Raw genomic sequence first — 14,834 nt, 5'->3', positions numbered from 1 at the left:
TATGAGCCCTTTGAATTCTGTCTGCCACATGGTCTGTTTATGTGATGTGTTAACCCTGTATAGCACTGACTGCTTCACATGGTTCCGTTCCCTAACTCACACACTAGCTAACCCCGCCCCTGCCTCAGCTCATCTGCTGAAACCCTCATCTATGCCTTTGTTACCTCGAGTCTAATCCTGGCCGGCCTCGCACCTTCCAGCTTCCATAAATCTGAACTATCCAAAACTCTGCTGCTCATGTCCTAACTCACACCAAGTCCCATTCACCCATCACCCGCTATGATCACTGATCGACATTGGCTCCCAGTCTGACAACACCTCGATTGAACAATTCTCATCCTTGTTTCCAGATCCCTCCATGGCCTCGCCCTATCTCTGTAACCTCCTCCAGCCCCACAACCCTCCGTGATCTCTGCGCTCCTCTAATTCTGGCCTCTTGCACCTTCCTGATTTTAATCACTCCACCATTGGTGGCTGTGCCTTCAGCTGCCTGGGCCATAAGCTCTTAAATTCCCTCCCTAAACCCCTCTGCCTCTCTGTCCTCCTGTAAGATGCTCCTTAAAACCGACCACCTTCAGCTGTCCTAACATCTTCGTATGTGTGACTCGGTGTCAAATTTTGTTTGATAATGCTCCTGTGCAGTGCCTTGCAGCATTTTCACTATGTTAAAGGTGCTATATAAATGCAAGTTGTTGTTGTTGTTGTAGACTGATTGACAGCTGCACGGTTAATCCCTAGAGCTGTGACTGATCTGTCACCCGGTCACGCTGTGTGAGTGGATGGAATCTGGTTTCAGCTCGGACACAGACTGCGTGGGCTAATTTAGAGATCAGGCCAAAACCATCTCATTCCTATAGAACCATGTTTTGGGAATAAGGTTTACAACTTCCTCACTTACTCAATCATTCACAGACACAGTTGATTTCTGCCAGGGCTGTAAACTGGACTGAAATTTGCAGCTGGTTATTAAACACAGATACTGGTAAACTGTCAATACACAGCAAAATGTGCACAAACTCAGAGTGATTGACAACTGCACAGACCACACCCCCACAGTGATTGACAGCTGCACTGACCACACCCCAAAGTGATTGACAGCGGCACTGACCACACCCCCACAGTTAATGACAGCTGCACTGACCACACCCCCACAGTGATTGACAGCAACACGACCACACCCCGAGTGATTGACAGCTGCACTGACCACACCCCCAGAGTGATTGACAGCTACACTGATTCCACCCCAAGAGTGATTGATAGCAGCACTGACCACACCCCCATAGTGATTGACAGCTACACTGATTCCACCCCAAGAATGATTGCCAGCTGCACAGACCACACTTCCCAGAGTGATTGACAGAAGCACTGACCACACCCAGAGTTTACGACAGCTGCACTGACCACACCCACCAGTGATTGATAGCAGCACTGACCACATCCCCAGAGTGATTGACAGCAGCACTGACCACAACCCCCCAGTGTGATTGACAGCTCCAAGAGTTAGCCTCACTCCACTTCAGGTGTTAGTGTCACTTCATTCCAGGAGTTAGACTCACTCCGCTCCAGGAGGTAGACTTAGTCTGCTCCAGGAGTTAACCTCACTCAGCTTCAGGAGAAAGACTCAGTCTGCTCCAGGAGTTAACCTCACTCAGCTTCAGAAGTTGGTGTCATTCTGCTCCAGGAGTTAATCTCACTCCACTCCAGGAGTTATTGTCACTCTGCTCCAGGAGTTAGTATCACTCTGCTCTAGGAGTTAATCTCACTCCACTCCAGGAGTTAGTATCACTCTGCTCCAGGAGTTAGACTCACTCCGTTCCAGGAGTCAGTGTCACTCTGCTCCAGGAGTTAGTGTCACTCTGCTCCAGGAGTTAGTATCATTCTGCTCCAGGAGTTAGTATCACTCTGCTCCAGGAGTTAATCTCACTCCGCTCCAGGTGTTAATGATACTCTGCTCCAGGTGTTAGTGTCATTCTGCTCCAGGAGTTAATCTCACTCTGCTCCACGAGTTAGGCTCACTCCGTTCCAGGAGTTAATGTCACTTTGCTCCAGGAGTTAGTGTCACTCCGTTCCAGGAGTTAATGTCACTTTGCTCCAGGAGTTAGTGTCACTCTGCATCAGGGGTTATTCCTATCTCACTCCAGGAGGTATACTCTCTTATCCAGAAGGGGTCATTGTCTGAACTCACACTCCTGCTCTGCAGCTTCACCACTGGAATTTCCTGTCCCTTCAGTCTCTGGGAGATGTACCCAGCTGCCTAATATACACTTGACAGGGGAGGTTGCAAGCAGCAATCTCAAAGTCACAACGTGTGGACTCCAGCTTCCTTAATTGGGGCTCCTGCTAAATGGGTTAAATCATGAGCTTACTCCCAAACAGCTGGCTCTCATACAGTTCCACAGGCACCAGCACCCTGCCAGTACCTTACCAGTGACCATTCTTCATGTGTGTGCTTAGCCAGTGAATCTTCACAGGCTATTTGGTTAGGGAGGGATTCATGGCCAAGGCCAGTGATGTCTCGTGAAATATCGCACACTCAGGCATTCCAGCAGGACGGTGATCGGCAGCAGGAAAGCTGTGTGGCTTCCCACTCCTAAACCGAGGGGCATGGAGACAAATCGTAGCTCGTCCCAACTCAGCACAGGCTGTGGACTGACCTCTGACCTTCCGGCCTGTGGGACTCCACTGAGCTTTAGGGTTGGGGGCAGCTGAGTAAATGATTCCAGATTTTGAAATTCAGCCTACTTGAGAATGATGTTAACATGGGAGAAATGTAGAGAATGAGATCTGTGATCAGAAAGGGCTGAGACAGACAAAACTGTTTCATACAGGGTATGTGATATATTCCATACAATATTGAAGGAATGGAGAACACAGAGAGAGACTTTCTATAATTCTTTATTATATATATTTCTGCAAATGCCATTGTGGATTCCCATGACACCATGTATAATGATTAGGTTACAAGCTTCAGGCAGAGATTGATAAGGAACAGTAGATGAGTTGTGATGCTGGCAGGCTTTATTTACAAGGTATATACTCGCTGTCTATAGTCTCTGCTTCTCTCTGCCCATATACATCAGGCTGCTTGGATTACAGGTATTTAGCAAGAAGGATATTGTTACTGGGAGGGAGCCCCAGGTGTCTGTGGTTTGGTTCACTAATGTCGGGGGGAGGGTGTGACAGTCAGGGGAGGGGACCTGACGCTGGATTTGGTAGCAGGTTAGGCCCTATAGTGTGAGGCTGTAAACTCTAACCCCCGCACCCCCCCCCCCCCCCCCACCCCCTCAAAACGTAACATCATTCCTGGGTCTCTGTTACTGATATTTCTCGGTTTTGATTGTATTAAAGAGAAGTCTTTCTAATGGAATGGATTTTGCTGCATAACAACACAGTGACCACAGCATATAGGCAGCAGCTGATCAGGGACAGAGTTTTACATTTGAACCTCATTATCTACTTTAAGTAAACACTGACCCACCTGAATTCCCCTCCCCTTAGGCTTAATGTTTGTAATGGCCCCTTCCTTTCTCTCGCTGTCTCTCCTACTCTCTCCTACACAGCTTAGCTAATGGATCATTCCTGTCCATTATAAATTCATCAGTTTGATCTGGTGAGACACTGAGTGAAGGGCCGAGGAGCAAGTATTGCTCAGAGAGTGGATATGGGCAGCCACCTCTCTCTCCTTGCTGGTACTGAGACACCAGCAATTTAACCAGAAAGCTTGGAGACTGAACAAGAAAAATATCGTCTCAAAGCTGCTGATTTCTTTTTGGAACCATGGGGCCTGAGCTGTAGGCCTGGTTGAGCTGTATGGATAACTGACAAGAGTCTGATTCTCAGATTGTTCAAGCTGCTAATATGAAGAGGAGAGGGAAAGATACAGGGGGCTCCGAGACTCTTCCTGTAATCACTCACCCTCAATAATAGGCTTTTCTGATGCTTTTCTCAGGGTGCGGGCATCACTGGCAAAGCTGGTATTTATTGCCTCTTCCTAGTTACCTCTTGAGAAGGTGGTTCTGGGCCTTCTTCCCGAACCATTGTGTAACATTTTAATATAACCGAGAGGTTGCTAGGACATTTCTGAGAGTAGTTAAGAGGGAACCACATTTAGGAGATGTCAGAGGTAGGTTCTTTGCACAGAGAGTGGTGGGTGCGTGGAATGCACTGCCAGCGGTGGTAGTAGAAGCAGATACATTAGGGACATTTAAGCGACTCTTGGATAGGTACATGGATGACAGTAGAATGAAGGTAGGTAGGTAGTTTGATCTTAGAGTAGGTTAAAGGTTCGGCACAACATTGTGGGCCAAAGGGCCTGTACTGTGCTGTACTGTTCTATGTTCTATGTTCTATCTGGGCCTGGAGTCACATATCAGCCCAGACCGGGTAAGGACAGGAGGTTTCCTTCCCTAAACGACATTAGTGAACCAGTTGGGTTTTTATGACAGATTTTTTAAAACTCAATTTGTATTCACAATTTTTCCCTATTGAGATTTGAGCTTGCATTCACTGCATTATTAGTTCAGTGACATAACCACGATACCATAATACCCCTTTGAGGCCTCTTTAGCAGGTATTGTACCAATTCAATGACTGGCCTTGAGAGAGACTGCATTTTGCATTACCCAAATCTGTAGCCTGATGAGGAGATCCCTTTTCCCCCATCCCCACCACCCCGTTCTCTCTCTCTTTGGTTATACAGAATCTCTCTCAAAGCTGACAGCTCACTCGGCTATCTCTAGCACACTCACACACTGAGAGCTGAGCTCAGTCTCTAACACACTCACTCACTGAGAGCTGAGCTCAGTCTCTAACTCACTCACTGAGAGCTGAGCTCAGTCTCTAACACACTCACTCACTGAGAATTGAGCTCAGTCTCTAACACACTCACTCACTGAGAATTGAGCTCAGTCTCTAACACACTCACTCACTGAGAATTGAGCTCAGTCTCTTAACACACTCACTCACTGAGAATTGAGCTCTGTCTCTAACACACTCACACTGAGAGCTGAGCTCAGTCTCTAGCACACTCACACACTGAGAGCTGAGCTCAGTCTCTAACACACTCACTCACTGAGAATTGAGCTCTGTCTCTAACACACTCACTCACTGAGAGCTGAGCTCAGTCTCTAACACACTCACTCACTGAGAGCTGAGCTCAGTCTCTAACACACTCACTGAGAGCTGAGCTCAGTCTCTAACACACTCACTCACTGAGAATTGAGCTCAGTCTCTAACACTCTCACACACTGAGCTGAGCTCAGTCTCTAACACACTCACTCATTGAGAGCTGTGCTCAATCTCTAACACACTCACTCACTGAGAGCTGAACTCTGTCTCTAACTCACTCACTCACTGAGAATTGAGCTCAGTCTCTAACACACTCACTCACTGAGAATTGAGCTCAGTCTCTAACACACTCACTCACTGAGAATTGAGCTCAGTCTCTAACACACTCACTCACTGAGAATTGAGCTCAGTCTCTAACACACTCACACACTGAGAGCTGAGCTCAGTCTCTAACACACTCACTCACTGAGAGCTGAACTCTGTCTCTAACACACTCACTGAGAGCTGAGCTCAGTCTCTAACACACTCACTCACTGAGAGCTGAGCTCAGTCTCTAACACACTCACTCACTGAGAGCTGAGCTCAGTCTCTAACACACTCACTCACTGAGAGCTGAGCTCAGTCTCTAACACGCTCACTCACTGAGAGCTGAACTCTGTCTGTAACTCACTCACTGAGAGCTGAACTCTGTCTCTAACACACTCACTCACTGAGAATTGAGCTCAGTCTCTAACACACTCACTCACTGAGAATTGAGCTCAGTCTCTAACACACTCACTCACTGAGAATTGAGCTCAGTCTCTAACACACTCACTCACTGAGAGCTGAACTCTGTCTCTAACTCACTCACTGAGAATTGAGCTCAGTCTCTAACACACTCACTCACTGAGAATTGAGCTCAGTCTCTAACACACTCACTCACTGAGAGCTGAACTCTGTCTCTAACTCACTCACTGTGAGCTGAGCTCAGTCTCTAACACACTCACTCACTGACAATTGAGCTCAGTCTCTAACACACTCACTCACTGAGAGCTGAACTCTGTCTCTAACTCACTCACTGTGAGCTGAGCTCACTCGGCTCTTGGTCAGTCGGGGCTGGACCTTTAGCCGTGGCACGAGGTAAGGCCACATGCATCTGAATGCGAAAGTAACCCAATGCCAGTCAGTGCCCGCAGAGTGAGGTGGTTGGGGGCCCACGGCAAGGGAAGCAGATTCTCTCGAGTTCAGACGGACTGGATCCCTGGGAAGCTAGTTTAAGCTGGGCCGCACGCGTTCAGTCACTGGGGTCTTTACTGGCGCTTATCCCAGGTAACATTATCCTGCAGATTTTATTTTGGTTGTGTGTTTTTGCTATCGTTCCATTGGCCACACCACCTAGTATCTGTAGTGCTGTCTCCTGTTTCGATTGCCTCGGTGTCTCCTGGGCCTCAATCGCCTGTAGCTGCTGGGACGCTGCCTCCTGTTGCCAAAGTATTTGCCATAGGCCCGTTTGAGGCCAACCTGTCTTGCCAGGCGATCGCACGGCCGAAACTCCTCGCACTTCTCCCTGGTCCTCTCACGAGGAGACTTGAATCGGTCCCTGAAGCCGGAATAAATCAGAAATAATTAGCCCTGTTTAAAAACAATAACTTTTTGCAGAGAATTACATCATGTTTACAGCACAGAAACAGGCCATTCGGCCCATCTGGGTCATTCCTGTGTTTATGCTCCACGTGAACTTCCAACGCTTCTTCATCTCCCCCTATCAGCATATCCTTTTATTCCTTTCTCCCTCATGTACTTTTACAGCTTCCTCTTAAGAACACAAGGAATAGGAGCAGGAGTAGACCATTCGGCCCATCGAGCTGCTCCACCATTCAGTAAGATCATGGCTGATCTTCTACATCAACTTCACCTTCCTGCCTGCTCCCTATATCCCTTAAATCCCTAAATGTATCTATTCTGTTCACCTCACCCACTCCCTGTGGTAGCGAGTTCCACATTCTCACCACTCTCTGGGTAAAGAAGTTTCTCCTGAATTCCCAATTGGATTTATTGGTGAATTTCTTATATTTATGTCCTCTAGTTCTGGTCTCACCCAAAAGTGGAAATGTATTCTCCACATTTACCCTATCAAGTTTCTATTATAATTTTAAAGATCTCTGTCAGGTCTCTGTCAGGTCAGTCCTCAGTCCTCTCTCCTTCTTGTGTTTAACCTTCCAGTCTTTTGCTTCCAAGGCAGCTTACTGAAGCATTATAAAGTCAAACTTGATAAACCTCAGTGCATGCACCTGACAAGTTTTAAAAATTTAACAAACCTCTCCCAATGATTGGTAAATCTTGGTTGTCTCATAAAGGTGTTTGCATCTCTCCTCCCGAGGAACAGGACTAAAAGGAAATGGAGGTGAGTGGAGTCAATTCATCAGAAGAGATAATAGCCTTTCGAAAACATAAATCCCTTAAATAAATCCTTCTGACAATTCAGTGTCAATGTCCCAGTGTCACTCCCCCAGTGTCACTGTCCCAGTGTCACAGTCCCAGTGTCACTCCCCCAGTGTCACTGTCCCAGTGTCACAGTCCCAGTGTCACTCCCCCAGTGTCGCTGTCCCAGTGTCACTCCCCCAGTGTCACTGTCCCAGTGTCACAGTCCCAGTGTCACTGTCCCAGTGTCACAGTCCCAGTGTCATTCCCCCAGTGTCACACCCCCAGTGGCACTGTCCCAGTGTCAGCCCCGATGTCACTGTCCCAGTGTCACACCCCCCGTGGCACTGTCCCAGTGTCAGCCCCGATGTCACTGTCCCAGTGTCACACCCCCTGTGGCACTGTCCCAGTGTCAGCCCCGATGTCACTGTCCCAGTGTCACTCCCCCATTGGTACTGTCTCAGTGTCAGCCCCGATATCACTGTCCCAGTGTCACTCCCACAGTGGTACTGTCCCAGTGTCAGCCCCGATGTCACTGTCCCAGTGTCAGCCCCGATGTCACTGTCCCAGTGTCACTCCCCCATTGGTACTGTCTCAGTGTCAGCCCCGATATCACTGTCCCAGTGTCACTCCCACAGTGGTACTGTCCCAGTGTCTCTCCCCCAGTGTCACTCCCCCCATGTCACTCCCCCAGTGGCACTGTCCCAGTGTCACTGTCCCAGTGTCACTCCCCCCATGTCACTCCCCCAGTGGCACTGTCCCAGTGTCACTCCCCCAGTGTCACTCCCCCAGTGTCACTGTCCTAGTGTCAGCCCCGATGTCACTGTCACAGTCACTCCCCCAGTGGTACTGTCCCAGTGTCACTCCCCCAGTGTCACTCCCCCAGTGGCACTGTCCCAGTGTCACTCCCCCAGTGTCACTCCCCCCATGTCACTCCCCCAGTGGCACTGTCCTAGTGTCACTGTCCCAGTGTCACTCCCCCAGTGTCACTTCCCCAGTGTCACTCCCCCCATGTCACTCCCCCAGTGGCACTGTCCTAGTGTCAGCCCCGATGTCACTGTCCCAGTGTCACTCCCCCAGTGGTACTGTCCCAGTGTCACTGTCCCAGTGTCACTCCCCCAGTGTCACTCCCCCAGTGGCACTGTCCCAGTGTCACTCCCCCAGTGTCACTCCCCCCATGTCACTCCCCCAGTGGCACTGTCCTAGTGTCACTGTCCCAGTGTCACTCCCCCAGTGTCACTCCCCCCATGTCACTCCCCCAGTGTCACTGTCCCAGTGTCAGCCCCGATGTCACTGTTCCAGTATCACTCCCCCAGTGTCACTCCCCCAGTGTCACTGTCCCAGTGTCACTCCCCCAGTGTCACTCCCCCCATGTCACTCCCCCAGTGGCACTGTCCCAGTGTCAGCCCCGATGTCACTGTTCCAGTATCACTCCCCCAGTGTCACTCCCCCAGTGTCACTGTCCCAGTGTCACTCCCCCAGTGTCACTCCCCCCATGTCACTCCCCCAGTGGCACTGTCCTAGTGTCAGCCCCGATGTCACTGTTCCAGTATCACTCCCCCAGTGTCACTGTCCCAGTGTCACTGTCCCAGTGTCACTGTCCCAGTGTCAGCCCTGATGTCACTGTCCAGTACAGGACTACACACAATTCAATGTTTCCCCAACACAACTTAACACATCACAAAGAGTCTGTTTAGAAAGTTTCACCTACCATCATCTATCTCATTGGATTCTGAAGAATCTGTAATAAGAAAAAAGCTGTAGTTAGCAAAACCAACAAACCTTCAATAATAAATGAAATTCCTGAACTAGTAAAACTGATATAAACACGGAATTCACTGAGATTTTAAACCATATCATTCAAAATGAATCCTAGTGTTCTGCCTGGGATATCAAGACAGTGTGATTGTCCACACTGAGATTGCAGTATTGAGCTGGAGTCTTGCCCAATGATCCTGCCAGTTGGCGATTTCACCCTCTCCCGCCTGTCACATTCCTGATAGTCTAATGACAAATCTACACAAGGGCGCGTTCTGATTGCTGGAGTGCGTCCATGTGTAAATGCAAGAAATCTTTTTTCACAGTACGACGAGGTGGACTTGGGAGAATTGGGCAGAAGCCATGGGTTAAAATAGCAGGGAGAGGAATATTGCACAAACATCTTACACTTGGCTGGGTCACATCCTAATCTATTGAGGTAGATTGTAACTGCCTGTGTCTCACTCTCCTGCATGACACACACAAACCTGTTCATTTGCATGTACCTCCCACTCTAACAGGCCAGCTGTTTTGATTGCATACTCTCAGAAGAGCCACTTTGCCAAACCTCCAAGCCTACAGAATTCAAACAGGACAAAGTAGCGAAAGGGATTAAGTTCTCTGATCTTTGAGGGATGGACTGCTGGGGCTTGCGTTGGGGTCGGGGTAGGGGGTTCTGCGTGTGACTCACAGGTCTTGGTTACTACCCTTGCAAGTATCTATCTCAACATCTCCATCCGATTGGCCGTGTCTATAGTTCTAGTTCCTTTACAAAGATTTAATTACACACAATGTGGAGAGAAACCTTCTCCCAGAAGGTTAATGTGGGATGGCACACATGTGGTGGGGGATTAATTTAATCAAGGATTCTGCTGGGTCCACCAATTCTCGATCCTGTCCTGTGTCCATTCCATTGGATTCAGTGACATAAACTCACAGAACCACTGAATGGGTTGGATATAGCTTGTTAAATCAGTGACTGTGTTTACAGACTCTCCCTAACATCAAGCAAAGAGTTAACAGAGCAGATTGATGCAAATGCCTTCTCTTTATGAAAATCTCTGAATGCATTGCTGTCTTTCGGTATCTCTCAGCTCTTTGTGCTGTTTCTGGGAAAGCCCCAGTTCCATTTGGTGGGGACTGTACTGAACCTGCCATGAAATCAGATCTCGCTCTGCAGCTTCAACTGCCCTGACTCTGCTACCATCTGGAGCAATTCCGAGCCAAACCACCACCTCCACAACATGCAACTCTATCCACTGTAATTTGTACAATCTGTTGCTTGTAAACTTGGAAATTACTGGGACCTAGAAGTAACCAACTATGAAAGTAGCGGCTCTAACTAATTAAACTAATTCTGATGCTTCTTAATTTTCCGATTACCGTAGCTCACACCCTGCGAAACTGGGGGACAGCAAACTATCAGCGTCTGCCTGCAATCAAACTGCAGACACAGCGGGGATGGAGTGGGGAGAAGGAGACAGAGGGAGACTGGAGTGGGGAGAAGGAGACAGAGGGAGGATGGAGTGGGGAGAAGGAGACACAGTGAGGATGGAGTGGGGAGAAGGAGACACAGGGAGACTGGAGTGGGGAGAAGGAGACAGAGCGAGGATGGAGTGGGGAGAAGGAGACACAGTGAGGATGGAGTGGGGAGAAGGAGACAGAGGGAGGATGGAGTGGGGAGAAGGAGACAGAGGGAGGATGGAGTGGGGAGAAGGAGACAGAGCGAGGATGGAGTGGGGAGAAGGAGACAGAGGGAGGCTGGAGTGGGGAGAAGGAGACAGAGGGAGGATGGAGTGGGGAGAAGGAGACAGAGGGAGGATGGAGTGGGGAGAAGGAGACACAGGGAGATGGAATGGTGGGAAGGAGACACAGTGAGGAAGGAGTGGGGAGAAGGAGACAGAGGGAGGATGGAGTGGGGAGAAGCAGACAGAGGGAGGATGGAGAGGGGAGAAGGAGACACAGTGAGGATGGAGTGGGGAGAAGGAGACAGAGGGAGGATGGAGTGGGGAGAAGGAGACAGAGGGAGGCTGGAGTGGGGAGAAGGAGACAGAGGGAGGATGGAGTGGGGAGAAGGAGACAGAGGGAGGATGGAGTGGGGAGAAGGAGACAGAGGGAGGATGGAGTGGGGAGAAGGAGACACAGCGAGGATGGAGTGGGGAGAAGGAGACACAGCGAGGATGGAGTGGGGAGAAGGAGACAGAGGGAGGATGGAGTGGGGAGAAGGAGACAGAGGGAGGCTGGAGTGGGGAGAAGGAGACAGAGGGAGGATGGAGTGGGGAGAAGGAGACAGAGGGAGGCTGGAGTGGGGAGAAGGAGACAGAGGGAGGATGGAGTGGGGAGAAGGAGACAGAGGGAGGCTGGAGTGGGGAGAAGGAGACAGAGGGAGGATGGAGTGGGGAGAAGGAGAGAGGGAGGCTGGAGTGGGGAGAAGGAGACAGAGGGAGGATGGAGTGGGGAGAAGGAGACAGAGGGAGGATGGAGTGGGGAGAAGGAGACACAGGGAGATGGAATGGTGGGAAGGAGACACAGTGAGGAAGGAGTGGGGAGAAGGAGACAGAGGGAGGATGGAGTGGGGAGAAGCAGACAGAGGGAGGATGGAGAGGGGAGAAGGAGACAGAGGGAGAATGGTGTGGGGAGAAGGAGACAGAGGGAGGTTGGAGTGGGAAGAAGGTGACACAGGGAGGATGGAGTGCGGAGAAGGAGACACAGTGAGGATGGAGTGGGGAGAAGGAGACAGAGGGAGGATGGAGTGGGGAGAAGGAGACAGAGGGAGGCTGGAGTGGGGAGAAGGAGACAGAGGGAGGATGGAGTGGGGAGAAGGAGACAGAGGGAGGATGGAGTGGGGAGAAGGAGACAGAGGGAGGATGGAGTGGGGAGAAGGAGACACAGCGAGGATGGAGTGGGGAGAAGGAGACACAGCGAGGATGGAGTGGGGAGAAGGAGACAGAGGGAGGATGGAGGAACACTTTTCCCTTGTGTGTTGGGCAAGTACTAATAGTCTGTTTTAATGATGATGTTTCAGGAATAAATATTGAGCAGGACATTGGCTTTTTAAGTAGCAGAGGTGCAAACATTTACATCCACCTGACAGTGCAGACACTGCCTTGGTTTCACCGAAAGATGGCAACTCAATGAGTGCAGCACTTCCTCAGTACTGACCCTCAGACAATGCAGCACTCCCTCAATACTGACCCTCCGACAGTGCAGCACTCCCTCAGTACTGACCCGCCAACAGTGCAGCACTCCCTCAGTACTGACCCTCGACAGTGCAGCACTTCCTCAGTACTGACCCTCAGACAGTGCAGCACTCCCTCAATACTGAGCCACCGACAGTGCAGCACTCCCTCAGTACTGACCCTCCAACAGTGCAGCACTCCATCAGTACTGACCCTCAGACAGTGCAGCACTCCCTCAATACTGACCCTCCGACAGTGCAGCACTCCCTCAGTACTGACCCTCCAACAGTGCAGCACTCCCTCAGTACTGACCCTCGACAGTGCAGCTTTCCCTCAGTACTGACCCTCCAACAGTGCAGCACTCCCTCAGTACTGACCCTCGTCAGTGCAGCACTCCCTCAGTACTGACCCTCCGACAGTGCAGCACTCCCTCAGTACTGACCCTTGACAGTGCAGCACTCCCTCAATACTGACCCTCCGACCGTGCAGCACTCCCTCAGTACTGACCCTCCAACAGTGCAGCACTCCCTCAGTACTGACCCTCAGACAGTGCAGCACTCCCTCAGTACTGACCCTCGTCAGTGCAGCTCTCCCTCAGTACTGACCCTCCAACAGTGCAGCACTCCCTCAGTACTGACCCTTGACAGTGCAGCACTCCCTCAGTACTGACCCTCGTCAGTGCAGCACTCCCTCAGTACTGACCCTCCGACAGTGCAGCACTCCCTCAGTACTGACCCTTGACAGTGCAGCACTCCCTCAGTACTGCCCCTCGACAGTGCAGCACTCCCTCAGTACTGACCTTCGACAGTGCAGCACACCCTCAGTACTGACCCTCGACAGTGCAGCACGCCCTCAGTACTGACCCTCAACAGTGCAGCATTCCCTCAGTACTGACCCTCCGACAGTGCAGCACTCCCTCAGTACTGACCCTCGACAGTGCAGCACTCCCTCAGTACTGCCCCTCCGACAGTGCAACATGCCCTCAGTACTGACCCTCGACAGTGCAGCACTCCCTCAGTACTGACCCTCTGACAGTGCAGCACTCCCTCAGTACTGACCCTCTGACAGTGCAGCAGTCCCACAGTACTGACCCTCTGACAGTGCAGTACTCCCTCAGTACTGCCATCTGACAGTGCAGCACTCCCTCAGAACTGAACCTCTGACAGTGTAGCACTCCCTCAGTACTGACCCTCGACAGTGCAGCACTCCCTCTGTACTGAACCTCTGACAGTGTAGCACTCCCTCAATACTGCCCCTCTGACAGTGCAGTACTCCTTCAATACTGACGCTCTGACAGTGCAGTACTCCTTCAATACTGAACCTCTGACAGTGCAGCACTCCCTCAGTACTGACCCTCTGACAGTGCAGTACTCCTTCAATACTGAACCTCTGACAGTGCAGCACTCCCTCAGTACTGACCCTCTGACAGTGCAGTACTCCTTCAATACTGAACCTCTGACAGTGTAGCACTCCCTCATTACTGCCCCTCTGACAGTGCAGTACTCCTTCAATACTGACGCTCTGACAGTGCAGCACTCCCTCAGTACTGGAGTATCAGACTGGATTGTGTCCTTAAATCTCTGGAGTGAGACTTGAACCCACAACCTTCTGATTCAGTTGAGAGGGGGGCTGCTACCCACTGAGCGTAGGCTGCCATTCTCAGGGAACCCAGGTATGCCCAACATTTCAACCCTCATTTTGTGGTCTAAGTAATAATTTAACATCAAAGATTCAGATTTATATCTTGTCCTCAACATCGAGTCTTCAATCCTGAGACATTGCTAAGTGAAATTGCCTTAAATCTTTCTTTTGATATTTGAAGGAAGTTTCTAAACTGTCACTGGAGAGTTCCTACCTGCGACGCAGACAGCAGCCAGTGCAAAGAGACTGAGCAGAATCAGGGTCCCCATCTTGCTTCAGCTCCTGGTCTGATCGTATCTCCGTGACACCAACAAGCTCAGCGTGTGTTTGTATGTGTGTGTCTGAGGAAGGCTGAGCTCGGGAGACAGTTATAAGAGGCGGTTTATTTACACAGCGAAGCAAGTTCTGACTAATAATCAGTGTGACGGGTGTGGGCATTTTTGGCAAAGGATCACGGAGGACAGAGGAACTATTATGAAACCAGCAGCTGCTGCCAAACTGGCTCTCTCTTAGATTCTTTTCTTCAAAAAAGTATTTTTTCAGGTAACTAGAGGTCCTGAATTCACAGAATTCTGAAGGTATGAGTTTGTTAAGTGGGTGAATTTTTGGATCAGGCACAGGGAACAGAGTGGGGGCGGAGAGGGAGCTTGTCAAGCATAATTCCTGCAAACATTTGTGATTTCTGCAGTGACGTACAGAATGTCACACTCACAGCTGATTGTTATAGTTACATTCCGAGAGTGAGAGAGGGTGCAGTGGGGAACAGGATGAGACCAATGGCTTCACCAG

General features: G+C 50.3%; 1 protein-coding gene across 1 annotated transcript; it reads right to left on the bottom strand.

Annotated features, from left to right (window-relative positions):
* Nucleotides 1-2,880: 2,880 nt before the first annotated feature.
* Nucleotides 2,881-14,418, bottom strand: mgp (matrix Gla protein). The gene is made up of 4 exons (XM_068019809.1): nt 14,260-14,418; nt 9,179-9,208; nt 7,365-7,434; nt 2,881-6,646 (listed from the first exon to the last, which is right to left on the bottom strand). The coding sequence occupies exons 1-4, from the start codon at nt 14,312-14,314 to the stop codon at nt 6,442-6,444; spliced, it is 360 nt and encodes a 119-aa protein (XP_067875910.1). The 5' UTR covers nt 14,315-14,418; the 3' UTR covers nt 2,881-6,441.
* Nucleotides 14,419-14,834: the final 416 nt, after the last annotated feature.

This window comes from Heterodontus francisci, chromosome 41 (genome assembly GCF_036365525.1).
Source record: "Heterodontus francisci isolate sHetFra1 chromosome 41, sHetFra1.hap1, whole genome shotgun sequence".
Lineage (NCBI taxonomy): Eukaryota > Metazoa > Chordata > Chondrichthyes > Heterodontiformes > Heterodontidae > Heterodontus > Heterodontus francisci.
Note: the sequence above shows the minus strand (reverse complement) of the source record. Positions and strands in the feature narration are given on the sequence as shown.

Coding starts and splice junctions, on each gene's coding strand:
- mgp (XM_068019809.1), bottom strand. CDS start 14,314: ATGGGGACCCTGATTCTGCTCAGTCTCTTTGCACTGGCTGCTGTCTGC. Junction 9,209..14,259: donor GGCTGCTGTCTGCGTCGCAG/GTAGGAACTCTC, acceptor TTCTTATTACAG/ATTCTTCAGAATCCAATGAG. Junction 6,647..7,364: donor TTTACCAATCATTGGGAGAG/GTTTGTTAAATT, acceptor TTCCGGCTTCAG/GGACCGATTCAAGTCTCCTC.